Source organism: Populus nigra, chromosome 10 (genome assembly GCF_951802175.1).
Source record: "Populus nigra chromosome 10, ddPopNigr1.1, whole genome shotgun sequence".
NCBI classification, from domain to species: domain Eukaryota; kingdom Viridiplantae; phylum Streptophyta; class Magnoliopsida; order Malpighiales; family Salicaceae; genus Populus; species Populus nigra.
In genome coordinates this window covers 12,878,700-12,895,950 of record NC_084861.1, presented here as the reverse complement: position 1 = coordinate 12,895,950, position 17,251 = coordinate 12,878,700, and the positions used below count along the sequence as shown (strand labels likewise).

Genomic DNA, 17,251 nt, shown 5'->3' with positions numbered 1-17,251 from the left:
ACAAAGATGCCTGAACTCGACACCGGGAAGATATAAATAGCAACTATCTGCTAAAATGTGACTGACTTGACATTCTTGAAGCCAAATACAACCTGTAGTTAAGACAAGCAGAGAGAGCAGCTGCATCAAAGAAGGCGACAGCAGCTGTGATAATCGCCATAAAATCCCTCAAACTAATAAGATGAAAACTGCAAATGTCCCAAGCCTGATCCGTTAAAAATAGCAGCGAATGAAAGCATAGCAGAAGATAAAGGGAATGATGAGCTAGACTACTGAAAATAAAAAATGTGATCACCGTTAGTAGTGCTTTCTTTTAGAACTGTGAGAGCTATGATGAGTACACTTGAAATCTGATTTAGGTTTTGGCATATCTACATGGAAAAATGCATTCTAATGATAGCATAACAAAATTATGCACCATGACAAAATCCAAGAAATAAGATGGGACGATTCTGCTACGTGATAATTCAACCACCCATCCCTTCTTACGCCCAGCAAACTTCAGGAGACGATGTTCACAGACATTTATAACGTGGGAGTAACATCTGCCAAAAGCAATTTTAGAGTCTCATATGTCGTAAAACAGATACTGACACCAGGCACAACCTTGTAGTATTCAGGCATAATGCCTCTGTATAGACCCCGAAATCCCTCGGTCTGAATTATGTGCTTGAATATACCAAGAAGACCTGTGGTATAAACACAGGCCCGTCCACCTGCTCCTTCCAATTGCTTCCTTCGTCTCACAAGATCAAGAGGAAATGTTGCTGCATATTCCAAGAACGATAGGAAAAAAAAATAAAACATTATCCTTACACAATAAGACATGCTTTTTACTAGTATCAGATTTTATCAAACATCATGAGAACCTCTTGAGTCTCGTATGTTCATTTTTTTTTCCTTCATTCATAATTGGAAAAATCAATCATGCAAGAAAAGTAACCCTAAAAGAAAATAGAAGCATTAGAAAGGACAACAATGTGTTGCAAGGTATTTAATACAAGAAAAAAAATTCAAACATGATGCACGTGCATGCATGACCACTACTTTTAAAAAACTTTCTCTAGTCTTTGTTGATAAATCAAAGGGGAAAAGAAAATCGGCAACATGCATATCTGATAGAAACCAATAGACAGCGTCCTGACAACTGAATCACGAGGCTTATGGATTCCAATAACCATTGTTACAGTCGGCAAAGGAAGCCTAGGTGAGAAGCACACCTCAACGAGGATACCTCTCACAACTGGTAACTGAGAGAACAGCACTAGTTCACCTGGGAGAAGGGCCATTCTATTATGGAATCAACCGCAATGCTTGGGGAGACAAGTTATCAAAGAAATGTTGGTGAGATAAGGTTAATGCAGGAAAGATTCTCACAGAGAAAATAATCTTAGATGAATGGCAAGAAAAAAGTATTTTTATTGACTTCCTTACTAAAATTTCAAATGCAAGATATAAAACAACGCTGTCTGGTCTCTGGCTCTAGGGGTCAGTCTGGTTAGATACTTAATTCAAAGCCTGCAACACACCCTGCTTCGCTGCATGCAAACAGCTTCACATATTAACTTCTTTGATTAGATATTGCTATATTCTAATAAAAAAAGTTAAGCAGTGCAACCAAAAGCTTTATTCAACACTGCTTATCTACTAACAAAAATTTGGCAGTCAGGAAAGTTCTGGGAGAAGTGAAAATGAAATGGCGACCTTAACATCTCCTGTTCCTGTGTTTTATGGGAAGATAGGTAACATAGATCATACCAAATGGCCAGCCATTGAAGATGTATGGATGACAAAAAGGACACCTACACCATGAATATGTGCAATAACAGCACAGGAGAGAATACTAGAACGATGCATAAACCTGGGCTTCAACAGAAGCCATGCTTCACTTGTGTAACAAAAAAATCTAAATTTTGAAAAGAGCATTCATTTAACAGGTTTCAGCACTACCTGTTGAAGATGCAATGCCTGAAAGACTACCACAAGCCAAACTCACAGCAACAGTAGAATCATGGGGCCTGGTTTGATTTAGGAAAAAAAATGACTTAATTGGACATACAAGCTGCACATAACTTGGCTTGTAGAAACAAGTGAGACCATACTACTGAATCAACAGATGAGCTTACCTGCGGGAATGCCAAAAAGATCGTAAACTCTCATAGACTGAAAAACTGATAGCTATACTGGGTCCAACACCCTACATTAATGTTCAATCACAGTTAACCACAAATCAAAATGTTGAACCATCAAGCATAAATTCTGATCTGATCATAACCAATAGAAACACACCAAAAGGGTGGCTCCAAGTCCCTTGTAGAGGCCAAAAACACCCTCTTCTCTGCTAATTGTTTGCAAGGCATGCCAAATACCTCTGTAATAGATCACATTTGTCTACAAAATAGTAGTTAGAATTAATGAAGAAGCAGCTTTCACATGCAATGACAAGATACCAGTCAAACAACAAGTTCAAAAGCAGAAAATACAAAATTGGAAAATGACATTGCACTCTAGATATAAACTAAATGAGAACATAAATCATTAACACAAGTCATAACTACGATCATCTGCTTAAGGGAAGAAATCCATGGGACAACTACAATCCTAGTCAAGAGATGAATTACCATAAATCACAGACTAAGTAACATAGAACTGAATAAAACAAACCAATAGAAACGATCCTTTTCTATTATTCAGAAACAAAGAGTCAACATTGATTGAATTTTGACTATGAAAAGCATCAAAGGTAGAGCTCCACATCATGTGGCACGTGCTAAATTTATACTTTGTAGTGCCCATTGCATTTTACCGTGCAACCAGTATAACAGGAGCAAACAACTAATCTTCAGACAACTACTTGTTTTGGTTACTCAAGTTAATGACAAGCAAAATTAACAATGGTCTAAAAGTTACCATGACTACAAACAGAGGGTACGCCCCATCAGCCAAGGGTTTAAAGCTGAAACTTATGAATCTGATTAGATGCACATCTAGTGTTTGATTACAGAAGTAAAATATGACTGCATAGAAGGCACAAAAAATGTTTGGCATTCTACTCATTAAACCTCACACTGACGTGCTCAAAGACAGGAGCAAATGAGGAGAACATACTTCGATGCATAATGGAAGATAGTCGTAGCAAAATTATCTTTGCAAGGCTATACCTGAGCTGCAAGGCGTGTCCTCACAAGATCCAATGGATATGTAGCAGATGCTGCTGTTATTCCTGCCAAACCACCACCAACAAAATGGACGAACAGGTTGACACCTGCACTTTCTCTATGGATTTCCAGGCCAGGAATCATATGTAGAAACTACATTGCAACTACACAAAATCAAAATCAAGCTACGAGGACATAGAGGCACAAAAACTAAATTGGAGGTGGTTTAGAACTACAGAACAAAAATGATCCATACAGTGTTTTTGCAAACCTGTTTGTAGCGCTCGTAGGCATAGAAATTGACTGACGAGTAAGGTAGCCGATGAGCAATTGTAACAAGATTCCCTTTCCAAAGAGCTCTAACTCCTTCCTCTCTGATAACTCGGGAAGCCTCATGCCATATGCTAGCTTTCCTCAATGTCGCAACATCTGAGTGCATGCCTTGCACCTACAAAGATAATGCCACATAACAATGATGCCCAACACAATGTACAGCGTCATCAACAATTTTCATCATTCCATAGATGCTAATCCAAAATTTCCAGATCCTTAATTGGTATTAGTCCAATACAATCCATAATAGTATGCTTTACCAATTCAATTAAAGTAGATGCAACCGCTGAAGGACAAAAACCGCATCCTTAATCCAAAAAACCAACATTCCTCACCACAGATACAATCAAACCCATCACACAATAACACAAAAAATCAACTAACATCAAACAGCTTAACAACCAACACAAACAAAACAAAGAAAAATACTAAAATGGGAAAAACTAACCTGAAAGAGTATGGTGAGGCGTGCAAGAGGTGCAGTGCAAGTCTTGCTTAGTGCACCCGCAACTCCACCAGCTACAAGCTGCGAAACTGTCCCGATCTGTGATTGCTGATACTGTTGCTGCAATGGCTTGTGCTGTTTCGGCTGTGAATTAAGAGCCCTTGGTCCTCCTTCTACCACCACTCCCACTCTTGCCTCTGTCTGCATCCCTCAATAACTCTTTTTCTCCCTTCAAAATTGGATCTTTATCTCAAACATCAAAAACCCAACTTCTTTTTCCCTCAAAAAGAACCCAACTTTACTTCGCTAATCAGTACAAAAATTGAAACCCATAATTATTTCTGAAAAGAAACAAAAAAATCTTTCCGTAACCCTCGAGATAGCTTCTTGTTGTTGTAATTGTTCTTTTTTGAGCTAAAGCTCGAGGGCCCTTCTTTACCTTTGCAGTGCTCTCCGTTTTTGAGAAAACAAGTGGTAAACACCTTTAAGAAGAGACTTCAAAATTACACACTCGTTTTAAATTTATCAAACAGTCACCACGACATCAAAGCTACGTCGTTTTAGTTTCGCTTTCGTTTCCGCCTGCACTCAGTTTTATCATAGCACGACAGTTTTAGCCGCTGATATATAATAGCACCATAGTGAATGTCTGTTGTTGACTTTTTATTTTGATGATGCAATTTGATTGGCTGACCTGAACTGATTTTATGATAATAGGGTAGAATGGAAAGTATTCAAGTTTTTCGATATTGATGGAATACAGAGAATTTAATTTATTGGGTGATAGAATATTCTTGCAGGTTTAGCCGTAAATCCAGCCATTTGACAGATGTGAAGGCTTAGCGTAGTCGGTTAATCATTGTTCCATTGAAAGACTGACGCGTGGCTTTCCCTCCTGTAACTGTTTAATTGTTTTTCTTGCTTTCAAAATTCAAAGTATTCCACCGACCAAAATCCACGTATGGATTTATCGGTGCCCTTGTAAGTCACGCTACAATTTCCTGGTTGCTGCTTTGTCAGTTTGTTCCCCAAATTTTTACAATTCAATAAATCAGTCACCAATCTTTTTTTAGTTCTCGCTCAGGGCATGATTAGAAGCGTGATATATATTGTATTTAAAAGTGTTTTTTTAAATATATATATATATTTTAAAATTTATTTTGACTTAACCCATTAAAATAATTTAAAAATAAAAATAAAGTTTAATTTGAAAAAAAATTCAAAAATATTCAGAATAATAGTTTGAATGGACTTCTAAATACACTTTTAAAGTGTTTTAGAGACTTTAAAAAAATAATATTAAGTGAGGTGTTTGTGGTAATGGTAAATATTGTTTTTTATAATATTATTTTACTTGAAAATATATTAAAATAATAAATTTTTTATTTTTTAAAATTTATTTTTCATACCAATACATCAAAATAATTTAAAATTAATTAAAAAATTAATATAAAATAAAAAAATAAAATATTTAAAAACACCGAACCGCACTTCCAAATATCTCCTCGTTGTGTACCGACTACCGCCGCTCAGAGAAGAACGCATTCATAAAAGACTTCTTCGTCATTTTATGTCAGAACTCAGCAGCGAAATTGAATATAATGGTAATAAAACTATTTTACTTCGACCAATGCATTCATGATTTATTAATCTTATTCTTGGGATTAATTACCTAATTAGTGTAAACTCACTTCCTTCACGGTTTATATCAACAGTTAAACAACAGTACAAACGTTAACCAGTTAAAAATCACCCTGAACTTTCATCTATCAGGAAACGGTTCTTAATCTTTTTTTATTCCTTCTAACAAATTTGACCGCACGTGCGGTCACGTGACCGCGTAGAAATGTAGAAGGTTGAGGCCATCATTCTGTATTTGCAATTGGAGTAAAAGAAGGCCAGCATTCTGCCATGAAAATGGCCTGAAGTTCATTTTCTTTTTCCATGCGCTATCCCTATCCAAATTAACCATCCCCTCATTTTCTTTTATTCGAATACATCAGCTAGACAAATAATGTGCTGGTTTTGGGCAATGATGGATACTTGTCACCTTAATCATCTTCATCCACCATTGGACATGGCACCGAGCTACTTGAAAAATTTGTGCATGAATGCTCCACTAGGAACTGTGAAAATGACTGAAAGTTTAAAGAAATCTAATGCAAATATCAAAAAGCAACAGTTGATCGTGTACAGAACATTTCCTACTCTACTGATCACTTGATAAAAAGAGGTTTTCCTGATTCATATTATTACATCACAGACAGTCCATTATATTCAGGCACAATGAAGCAAACTTCAGCTTGCGGCCGATGCAGCATCTGAGTCCTCTAGTCTTTCCCAAAATGCTGCTTTTGCAGTTCAAAACCTGTTCCTGGAGCTGAATCCATCATGCTAATCATTTCCAGGTTGACATGGTGAGGTATGCTCATAGGGAGAGGCCACGATTGATCAGTGCGATTATTCTGTGGAAGACCCAATGCCAATGAAACACCTTTGCTTCCACTAACACCAGCAGAGTGGTAATTACCTGACAAATTGTTGACACAAATATTTCTTGGCTCCTGTCTCTGCTTGGATACATCAGGAAGTTCATTTCGGAGGCGTTTAGTTTGGTATGCGTTCTGGTGTTGAGTTGATCGGGGCTGTTTCTCAAGAGGCAAATCAGATGCAATGTTGGCACTCTGACTGACCGTGTCAAATGGTGCTTGAGTTTGCTGTGATTCAAGCATGTGTACTTCTTCCACCATTGGCTTCCAAAGTCTAACTCTTGCGTTTATAAACCAATTAGAAACCTGCATGGACAGAGATTGAAGCTATATTAACTAACATTGTTGTCTTTTAGGGTGATTCTTGTTACCACAGAACAGCCCATGACAAGAAATAGGCAGTCATATGAACACCCATTCAGCTTAAAATAAACATTTATGCATAAACATAGACATCCTTTAAGGCATGTCCGTAGACAATAATTCTCAGGGTGTAAAAATCCAGTCATTAGAACAATGTTAAAAAAACAAGATATGAAGTGGAAAAGGCACACCTGAGTCCTTGATAGACCTGTCTGCTGAGCCAAGGCTTGCTTTTCCGAGTCTGTAGGGTAGCTGGAAAGTTTAAAAACCAGTTAAATAAACATCAGTATTTAGAAGTCAAGATTCTTGCATAGTAAAGAGCTCCTGGAGTTCTTCAAACACTTACGGGTGTAGAAAGTGTTCAAACAACCATGTCTTAAGCACAGCTACAGCATGATCAGGAAGTCCTCTTTGAGATCGCCAAACAGGATGTTGAATGAAGTTCAAGTTCAGAGTTGGATTTTGGTTTCTAAGGCCTCGTTCAGTTGTTCCATGTCTAGGATTTTTTTCCTTAGTGACACTGCTATCATCAAAGTTTTTTCCTGTGAACTGAATTTTATCCAAAAGGGCATTCTTCAAGCTATTAAAATGCTTCAAAACAATTTTGGTCGCATAACAAACATAAGGAGCTGCATTTCCAAGACCAGCAACAGTTTCAAATGATGCAACAACTGACTGCATGTGCTGGCAATATAGTTTGTATCTCCTGTATACCTAATGGAGATTGAAAAGGAGCCAAATTAAGTCCAAATCTGAAATTTATAAAGATTGTTAGCTGGTAGTTACATTCCAAGGAAAAATAAAGCAGAGCCATTAGCTAATGGATAACATCTGAGAACTTCACAGTAAGAAGTACACGTGATTATGCAGCATAACCATCCCGTCCCAGAAGCTGTTACTATCATTTAAGTTTTGATCAATTGGGGCCGAGATGGCAGCATCATTCGTTTAATTTTATCTGTGATCACATCTATGCCACTCTCAAAGATTCATCTTAAAATTCTCCAGGCGCTACTGTGGTGATTCAAAATGCAGTATTAAATACCTTCTGCTTTTAACTTCAAAAAAAAAAAAAACCAAAAAACAAAAAGCAGTTTCAAATCACTAAACAAATTGGTTCAAATATATATATATTCACTAAGCAAACCATCAATTCTATTAGTTGTCCCTCAATTAGTATTTTATGGTTCAAAAACAAAACAAAACTCTCTCTCGAATTTATTTGCAAGAGGATCGAGTCGGGGAAAACCAACAGCAGTGATTATATTGTATGAAAAAATCGATTGCCATGCCCCCTAAATAAGAAATGGACGATTTGAAACCATTTTCTCCATCCTAGCATATGGTGAAGGACCAGATTCTTCCTACAAAGAACACTTTTCCCATTATCAAAGCCATGACAATGTGGTGGTCTTTTGTAGTTTCAGCTTAAATGTCCAATATGTCTCATTTTGGTCCATGTGCAGTAATTCCAGTTAAAGAAGAAAAGATAGCAGAACAGAAATCTGAAAGGAAATAAAGCATGCAAAACAGAACAAGAAAGAAACAGTAACTTGATTCAATGTGACAAGACAAGACATCTTTTTTCCATGACTACTTCAAATATCTTTTCCCGAGATACTGATTCCTTGACAGCAACAATCAAATCATTCACTCAGTCAATTAGAGATGACAGTAACACCAATGCAATATTCCCAAGCATCCTCCATTTCATTATCTTGATCCAGATTAATAGCTGGATTTAGACTCTATTCTCCAAAAAATAATAATTATTTAACCTCATAAATGTCCTCGATATAAAGAGGATTCAAAATATAAAATCAAAAAATGCACAGCCTATTTACCTGACCAGTGACTAACTACTATCTTACCATGAAATGAATAGTGCACTACTATAGACAATTCACGGGCAACTTTTTGTTATTTATTTATAATAATTCTCACATGGGTCATGCACATAAAATTGATATTTTCTGGCATCTACTATTGTTAAATCTTTCTAGGTCTGTAATCTCCAGTTTATTAAAACTTCTAATTCTTTTAGAAAATGTTAAATCAATAATTAATCTTCACCACGAGAACGTAGTGAGCCGAGCTAATATGGGAGTCTAGATGATTTTCAAACAGAAATACACATGATTAAAGAGGATTCTCCAAAACATATTTCCTGAATAAACAGATAGTATAAAAGGCAGAGAAAGTTTTGGCTAATCTTTGATTAATTGTTATATGAATTTGAATCTGAGATATTTTTTTATTTCTGTTCATTAAGCTAAGCTCTGCAGCGAAACCTGCCAAAGAAAAGATAAATAAAGAAACGATACAGAGTACTAAAGGGTGAAACAAATTTACCTCATCCAGCATCAATATTAGCTTTGAATTCTTGCATTGATGCTCTACCCGATCACTTAAAAAAGCAATTTTCTCTCTCGTAATTTCACTTTCGTTCAAACCATCCAAAGGAAAGTTTGCATTCGCACAATTAATCATACCACAAATATCGTCCAAAATCTGCTGCGCAGGTTTCAAGAACCTGGAGGTCTTCAATATTGAAGCGTAGCCAGTAAAAGGACCGAAAGGGACTACAGAGCTTTTCATTTCACCATTCTGCTTCAAGGAATCGCCTGAAACTGAAACGGCATTGTGTCTTTGGTTATCGAGTTGAAACGAAAGAGACAAAGATAAACCCTGGCTAGATAAGGGCTGGTAGTTCATGTCTTTGAGGGTTTGAAGTGAAAAGAACGAAGAAGATTGTGAAGGGCTAGTGAAAGTTTGTCTAGAGAATAATGGGGCTGGTGGGTTTTGCTGTTCTTGGTTGGTTTGAGTGGTGACACGAAGCTTGTTTTTTCTGTTTTGTTGTGGGACATGGAAGGGTTCAAAGTTTTGTGCCATGAATATATACTCTATGAAATGCTTTTGAGCGAGAGAGAGTTTAACGAAAGTGAAAGTGAAGTGGTGATGATGATGATTGATGAAGAGAAGGACGGGTTATGATATAATGATCAAATTTTTCTGCGGCATGCAGAATGGTGGCAGTGGGGTAGCAGAGAGACCGGACTCTTGACGACTTGACCTGAAAAATGGAGGGGGGGGCTCGATTTCGAAGCGTTTGATGCAGGAAAATCAGATAAAAAAAGAGACAAAAAAACCCTATTAAAATCACTCCATCTATTTATTTTAGATTTTCATGGAGATAGTGAATATGAGATGTTAATTTTTTTGAAAAAAATTAAGAGTTATTTTTATATTGAGAGAAACTGCAAAATTAAAGAGAAATTTTAATAGTATTTTATAAGAAAATATTTTATTTTTTTTATTCTATGTAAATTACAAATTTTTTTTTGGACTACCAATAAAAAAAATAAATCTATATACACCATTCGCTCTTTCTTTCAAATAGTATTTGTCGTGTTCCAAGGAAAGAACGATGAAAAATGTTCCAAGGAGCATTCAACTCTTTAAAAAAGAAATGGTTATTTACTACGTGAATATTTATAGAGCTTTTGGTCAATGGGTCATTTTTTTTTCTTAATTTAATTTTTTTTGTTTTAGTGGTTGATGATAATGATAGTATGGTGTTATCTTCGGTTATAATAAATACATTTAAAATGATGAAACTTTTAAAATAATTAAAATGATAGGTGAAAATGTATTTAATTAAAATTCATGAAAAAACAATATTATACATGTGATTTACATATCAAATCATTTCTGTATTTAACAAGTATTTTCAACTATTAAAGTTGTAGGGTATTTTTTAGCATGGAAGGAAGTTCTTACCATTAGACATTTGATTGGGTAAAAAGGCGCATGACCTATTGCTTAAACTTTTGGTCACCAAACACCTACCTTTATGTGCTGGAGCTCTAAAAAGGTGTAGCTAGTGAGTGGGCGTGACGTTTGAACAGGCTAAATATATTTTCACAAAAATACATTTTAAAATTTTTATTTTTAGATGAATTTTTATTATTTTAATATTAACATATTAAAATTATCTAAAATAACTTTAAAAAGGGTATCAAATTAATATTTTTATAATTTAAAGTCACCTTGAAAAGGTATTTTCAAACCCAGCTAAAACTCAATTACAAAGACAACATACAGATTGTAATGATGTAATTATGATTTTGGATATAGAGATAACAATAAGTCGCATATAAAGTAGGTATAAGTACAATTTAAATGATAAATATTGATTTGGTATGCTCATGATTATTGTAGTATGGATTAAAAAAAAATGCATACCACTTGTTTGACTTATCCAATTAGGTATCCACTTTATACCATGTGAAGACAATCTATTTTTTTTAATTAAAAAAAAACATTTTGATTTGTAGGGATCTAATTGCAAGAAATTATAACATAGGACTAAAAATGTAAAGCTAGTTTTCAGACTCCAGCACGTTTCAGTTGTTAATTAGACCAAAAAAAAAAAAAAAAAACAATTTGCTAACAAGAGCTTCTTTTGATTTTTTAATGTTTTAAAAAAAAACATTAAAAAATATTTTTGAGTTTCACTTTTGATGTCTGGTACCTCAAATTGTTCTTTTAGAATAAGGAAAGAATGATGATGGTGAGAATCTCGAGTTTCTAGCAGTTTATGTACACGCAGAGCACGTTTGATTTTATAATAATAATAATTATTTTTTAAAATATTTTTTATTTAAAAGTATATTAAATAATATTTTTTATTTTTTAAAATTTATTTTAACATAACACATCAAATTATTTGAAAATATATATAAAAATAATTTAAAATAAAAAAATAAAATTAAACAACTCGTACTCTACAGGCTAAATAACACCCTTGACTTCGTCAAAATTAATTAACCTACCTATAAAACCTTTTTATTTTCCAACAGTAAATCTAACACCCATGCCTTATAGGGAATGGATCTTTTCGTCATTTCCTTACCGGTTACAAGTTCACAAATCTCTCGGGAATATTCAACACGCCAAGAACAAATGGATAGCGAAAAAAAGCAACGATTTTTAAACGTCTTTTTGGCACACTACACACAATTTACATTCCAATAAATTCAGGGCATCAACTCCATCCCATCATCCTTGTTCAAATTAGTCGCAGTCAACCTTCTCTGCACAGTTTTGTAAGTATACCTCCTCGCAAAGAGCACATAAACAAATATATTCACGGAATTGATGGCTGCCAAAAGCCAGTAAAATTTGTCCAAGCGACTGGAGTTCAGGTCCTTGCCAATCCAACCTTTGCCATCTTTCTCTGTAATACGATCCACGGCGGTTATTAGAAAGCTACTTAAAAAGTTCCCAGCTCCAAGCACACTAAGAAAAAAAGCCATGCCCAAACTTCTCATTGAATCAGGAACTTGGTCATAAAAAAACTCTTGCAGGCCAACCAAAGTGAACCCATCTCCCAGGCCGAGAATCAAGAATTGGGGTGCCAGCCAGAACACGCTCATTGGCAATTCCACATTTTTCTCTCCGTCTAGCACATCAATATCCTCTTCGGCAATCTTTTGTCTCTTCCTTTCAACCAAGGCTGCAACCGACATGGCTACTACGGAAAAAATCAAGCCACTACCAATTCTTTTGAGGATACTAATGCCTCTTTCATTGCCGGTAGCTCTCCTTAAAAATGGAACAAGAATTTTGTCATAGATGACCACAGAGATAATCATCCCGACGGCCGAGAGAGAAAAAATGGAGGCTGGTGGGATCTCAAAATTGTGACCTATCTTTCTGTTGAGCGTAGCCCCTTGTTTAACAAAGAATGTTGCTGTTTGTACCACACATAATCCAAATGGTAATGAAGTTAACCATATAGGAATTATGTTCAGAACAAGCTTCATCTCCTCTACTTTTGTCACTGTTGCTAGTCTCCAAGGGTTATGTTTCACCTCATTTGAAATTTCCTCCTCTTCAAGCACTGCAGCTTTATCTAGAAACCTGTGAACCAAAAGCAAAAAACAATAAACTTCGTTTGATTACTTGGCGCTTAACGAGGATAATAACACGTCTGTTCTGTGCGAGGACTTTTTTCTTTTGCTAGAAGTCTACATTTAAAAGAGCATGATCCTCAACTGGGAAGGTTGGAGCTCATTGTAATTAGATAATTAACTAAAGAATTTAACGTGCTATCCTGGAAGAAAATCTTGGATCGCAGAAAATTTTTCTTACGTGAGCCTGTCTGTGTGTCCTAAAAGTCTGCCTTGGATTTTATAATTGGGGACTTCATATAGAAGAGCAGGATTAGAGGGAGAAGGTAATTTTCTCTTCCTCATAGCTGCAACCAAAACCTGCAACATGGATGTCGAACCACTCCCTTCTGGTAACCTATATCGGTAATAAGGCTTTCCCATATAGAATGTTGCTACAGTAACAGCCATTGTAATAGTGAGAATAAGGATTGCAACACCCCAGCTCATGTTGTCTTCGATGTAAACTATGACTGTTACTCCAAGGAAGAGGCCGCAACAAACTGCAATGTTCCACCAATTGAAGTAAGACAGCTTCTTCTTCCTTTCTTCAGCGTGATCATCATCGAACTGATCAGCTCCGAAGCTCTGGAGGCAGGGCTTGTGACCTCCTGTTCCAAGGGAGATGGAATACATAGCAAGGAAAAAAGCCACTTCATGGATCTTTCTTGCCTTTTCACACCCCCCTACATCGCATGGTTTTAGACTTGGAATGAACTGGGACAGTGTCAAGAGGCTCAGACCCTAGTTTGGACATTACAGTAACGTTGTCAAACATTATAAAGGGCCTTGAGGCATTAATCGAAAGTCGAAGTATATTTTTCTTGTTCGGAAAGCCAAGAAGAAGAAGAAAAGGAAATGAAATGAAATGACATATATGTATACCAAAAGATATACGAGGGATGATAGCAGGACCATTGAAAACCGGCCTGTGTAGGCATCAGCTAGGAACCCTCCAAACAAGGGCATCATTGTTGTTACTCCTGCCCAATAGTTCACACTCTTTGCTGCTGTTTTGAGGTCTTGATGGATCACTTTGGTGAGGTATGAGATGAGATTGGCAGTTATTCCGAAGTTGCTAAGCCTCTCACTAAACTCAAGTGCTGCATCAAAATTTACTCAATTTCACATAATCAATACACACACATTCGCGTACATATAAACATACATACAACAGTTAAAACAAGACGGCCACTGATGATTTGAGACGAGTTCTTATCTGGGATGATTTATGATTCTTTTGTTCGACACTTCACTTTCATTCTCAATCAACATAGTCTGCGGCACTATTATTTTACAAGGCGAAAACCTTACCACATAGATCTTACCAGTTTTTTCATCACAGGTTGACAACAAAAACATTCATGTAGCTTTGTTTATGGATGGAGCGCCTTTGTCAAAGGAAGGCGCACATTACGTAATTAAGAATGGAATAATTTAACTCTACAGTTACATTTAATTGTTCAGTTTTATATTTATTTTCTAAAAATTATTGGTTTAAGTTCTATACTAAAACTTATATAATAATTAACTAAAGTTCATAAGATTAGTTAAAATATACACAAACTCACTCAAACATCTATATTAATAATAATAAAAAAAATAACAATTTAACCCTCACACCTTAATTATATGATACATCGGATCTCTACAAATAAAAAAAGTGTTACTTCTTATCCTACGTGCAACGTTAATCCTTAATATAACCATCTGGTTTTAAAAAAAAATCAGTTTAACCCCCTGATTAAGAAAAAAGAAGAAGAGATAAAACTTGTTTTCTTTCATTCCTAGGGGAGTATATTCTTGACATTTTAGTTCTTGTCTCTACAGAAAAATTCATAGCTCTCCAAAGATTTCTATTTAGTCACGTGGAGATGAATCCACGTGTAATGAGTTGTAATACTACTTTAGTTGACCATTGACTTCAGTCTTCACGAAAAAAGGTAACAGTGTTTCGAATTAAGCAGAGATGAAATATGATGCAAAGAATTCAGATCTGTTGAGCACTTGAGCAAAAACCGAAGAACAAGTTTCTTAATAGCACTGACATTAACAAATAAAATACACTTACTGATGATAAAAAGAGAGGCTGTCCAGACTCCAGTTGAACTTCGAAGAGGAACTCTTCCCTTATAATCGACGGAAGAATCACGAACCCATTTCTCTTCCTCGTCTGATTCTTTAGCTTCACGTCCTACTTTCCTGTTCTCCGGTTGCTCCATCTAGCCAACCAGGTTTAAGGAAGAACTAAAACAGTTGGAAAGTTGACAGAGACGAATATTTTTTGGGAAGGGAGTCGGAGTGTTTTGTGACAAGCTGATGGCTAGCTTTACTCGATTTTTATACTTGAGTAACCGAGGCTGGGCATCGGGATGGGTTCTAATCATTCATGAAAGTTTTCATGTTGTTATTTAATGGAGTGGTTTAAAATTGAACATCGGCACACTTGACTTCAGTCCCTATCTTTTGGTTTAAAATTAAAGTTGAATCTATAAGCAAAAATCACCCTCTTGTGCCTTTTCCACGTGAGAAAGGAGTGTTCAAGTTGATTAACCTAACCTATTTTGCTGTGCTTAAAAAACTCTTATTACCCTTTTTGGGTGTGCTCAAGGGAATGAGTATACTCTGAGTGAAAACTTGGAAGTGTGTCAATCTTTGGACACAATGGGTGTGACACCATCCAGATCCAGATGCGATTGGGCTTGGTAGTGCTCCAAACCCCGAGAATGCTTGGTAGTGCTCCAAACCTAGTCATGATTGAGCTTGGCGGTGTGTCAAACCCTGGCACGCTGGGTCTCACGTCAACTAGATTCAGGTGCGATTAGACTTTATAACGTACCAAGCACCGAGAGCGCTGGGTTTGACGCTAGCCAGACCCAGCCATGATGGGGCTTGGTGGTGTGCCAAACCCTAGCACGTTGGTTTTAACTCTAGCCAAACTTAGGCGTGATTGGGCTTGGCATTGTGTCAAGCACTGGGAACGCTGGGTCTAGGGTCAACCAGACCCAAACGCTTGACAATGTGCCAAGACTCAGGCTCGCTAGGCTTGATTGTACGCCAAGCCTTTGACATGCCCATGAGAATGCGTATGCTCCCTTGGAACACCCAAGGGAATGACCATTCCTTGGCATGCCCAAGGAAAATGACCATCCTTCCTTGGCACGTCCAAGGAAATGAGGTAATGTGGGTCTGACAAACATACCAAACCTAAGGCACTTGGACTTGACAGTCATCCAAGTCCACGATAACATGGGTCTGGCAAACATGGCAGACCAAGGTACTTGGACTTAGTCATCTATCATGTCCGAGGTAACATGGATTTGACGAACACGTCAGACTCAAGATACTTGAACTTGACATTTAGCCAAGTCCAATGTAACGTGGATCTAGCGAACATGCCAAATCCAAGGCATTTGGACTCGGCAACCAACCAAGTCTAAGATAACATGGGTCTAAAAACATCTCAGATCTAAGGCAACGTGTGTCTAGCAAACATGCCAACTCCAAGGTACTTGAACCTGACAGTTATCCAAGTTCAAGGTAACGTGAATCTAATAAACATGCTAGAGTCCAAGGTAACATGTGTCTAGAAACAAAATGTCAAATCTAAGGTACTTGGACTTGACAATTAGTGAAGTCCAAGGTAACGCGTGTCTGACAAACATGCCAGGCCCAAGATACTTGGACTTGGTAGTTAGCCAAGTCCAAGGTAACGACCATTCTTCCTTGGGCATGCCTTGAAGAATAATCATCCTCCCTTGGCGCGCCCAAGGGAGTGACCAACCTCCTTTGGGTCTAACCTCATGGAAGAACTTGGTCTTCATAGACTTAGCTACATTTGACGTCTTGGACCTTAATCAACCTATACTTTTTATGTGTATAAAAGTTCTTCAAGGACCATCATATTCCCATCAAACATTAATACAGATATAAGAGATATTTATCTCTTATTAAATGTTATCAGGGTAAGATTACACTTCAGACCATTTTTCTTATAAAAGGACAAGATTCGTGGATTATAAGTACTCCATAAGACTTTCAGAACAAAGGTTCAGAATCTTCATTTTCTACTGTACATATATTTTAAGAGCATCTCTCTCTATAATATTATTTTATTTTCTCTCTCTAAAAAAAATACGTATTTAAGCACCGAAGAGCCCTCGTCTCTATCAAATAAAACTTTATGCAAGGTATTAGTCACAATCCGTCTTGGTCTACCAATTACAAAGTATATGCTAAAAAACATTTTGACCAGAAAGAATCAATTAAATTATTAAAACTAAATCATTCACTAATTATACAACTTAACTCAAGAATCCTATTCAAAGTGTAGTAAGGAACTTCTTCGCATGTTATGCTGAGTGCTGCCTATAAAGCACTACATTAATTAATTCAATACTGGACGTCGTTCTTGGTCCACTACGTATAATGGGGTTTTAACAATAAAAAGAATGGCAATAAGTCTCCCTCGGGGGAATCAACGACTACAAGGAACCTTGCATTTAACTT

General features: G+C 36.5%; 3 protein-coding genes across 4 annotated transcripts; all 3 read right to left on the bottom strand.

Annotated features, from left to right (window-relative positions):
- Positions 1-273: 273 nt before the first annotated feature.
- On the bottom strand, positions 274-4,441 carry LOC133705626 (uncharacterized). Its single transcript, XM_062130928.1, has 7 exons — positions 3,940-4,441; positions 3,430-3,606; positions 3,162-3,311; positions 2,290-2,391; positions 2,127-2,197; positions 1,951-2,018; positions 274-767 (listed from the first exon to the last, which is right to left on the bottom strand). Exons 1-7 carry the CDS (start codon positions 4,141-4,143, stop codon positions 526-528), a joined length of 1,014 nt encoding a protein of 337 aa, XP_061986912.1. The 5' UTR covers positions 4,144-4,441; the 3' UTR covers positions 274-525.
- Positions 4,442-6,071: 1,630 nt separating this feature from the next.
- Positions 6,072-9,801, bottom strand: LOC133704634 (BEL1-like homeodomain protein 9). Its single transcript, XM_062129523.1, has 4 exons — positions 9,141-9,801; positions 7,135-7,502; positions 6,980-7,040; positions 6,072-6,731 (listed from the first exon to the last, which is right to left on the bottom strand). Exons 1-4 carry the CDS (start codon positions 9,678-9,680, stop codon positions 6,267-6,269), a joined length of 1,434 nt encoding a protein of 477 aa, XP_061985507.1. The 5' UTR covers positions 9,681-9,801; the 3' UTR covers positions 6,072-6,266.
- Positions 9,802-11,600: 1,799 nt separating this feature from the next.
- Positions 11,601-15,205, bottom strand: LOC133704726 (protein NRT1/ PTR FAMILY 5.6-like). Of its 2 annotated transcripts, none has more exons than XM_062129661.1 (4): positions 14,814-15,205; positions 13,628-13,845; positions 12,945-13,486; positions 11,601-12,713 (listed from the first exon to the last, which is right to left on the bottom strand). In XM_062129661.1, exons 1-4 carry the CDS (start codon positions 14,962-14,964, stop codon positions 11,828-11,830), a joined length of 1,797 nt encoding a protein of 598 aa, XP_061985645.1. In that variant the 5' UTR covers positions 14,965-15,205; the 3' UTR covers positions 11,601-11,827. The 2 variants fall into 2 exon arrangements, with proteins under 2 accessions (XP_061985645.1, XP_061985646.1); XM_062129662.1 differs by lacking the exon at positions 14,814-15,205 and adding an exon at positions 14,071-14,245.
- Positions 15,206-17,251: the final 2,046 nt, after the last annotated feature.

What these genes read in the sequence shown, in the direction of transcription:
- LOC133705626 (XM_062130928.1), bottom strand. Translation starts at nt 4,143, where the DNA reads ATGCAGACAGAGGCAAGAGTGGGAGTGGTGGTAGAAGGAGGACCAAGG. An exon ending in CCTACGAGCGCTACAAACAG is followed by an intron (nt 3,312 to 3,429) that starts GTTTGCAAAAAC and finishes GTTGCAATGTAG; the next exon opens with TTTCTACATATGATTCCTGG. An exon ending in TCTTTTTGGCATTCCCGCAG is followed by an intron (nt 2,019 to 2,126) that starts GTAAGCTCATCT and finishes AAATCAAACCAG; the next exon opens with GCCCCATGATTCTACTGTTG.
- LOC133704726 (XM_062129661.1), bottom strand. Translation starts at nt 14,964, where the DNA reads ATGGAGCAACCGGAGAACAGGAAAGTAGGACGTGAAGCTAAAGAATCA. An exon ending in AGCCTCTCTTTTTATCATCA is followed by an intron (nt 13,846 to 14,813) that starts GTAAGTGTATTT and finishes ATTTTGATGCAG; the next exon opens with CACTTGAGTTTAGTGAGAGG. An exon ending in CATCCCTCGTATATCTTTTG is followed by an intron (nt 13,487 to 13,627) that starts GTATACATATAT and finishes TGTCCAAACTAG; the next exon opens with GGTCTGAGCCTCTTGACACT.
- LOC133704634 (XM_062129523.1), bottom strand. Translation starts at nt 9,680, where the DNA reads ATGGCACAAAACTTTGAACCCTTCCATGTCCCACAACAAAACAGAAAA. An exon ending in TAATATTGATGCTGGATGAG is followed by an intron (nt 7,503 to 9,140) that starts GTAAATTTGTTT and finishes AATCTCCATTAG; the next exon opens with GTATACAGGAGATACAAACT. An exon ending in CAGGTCTATCAAGGACTCAG is followed by an intron (nt 6,732 to 6,979) that starts GTGTGCCTTTTC and finishes CTGTCCATGCAG; the next exon opens with GTTTCTAATTGGTTTATAAA.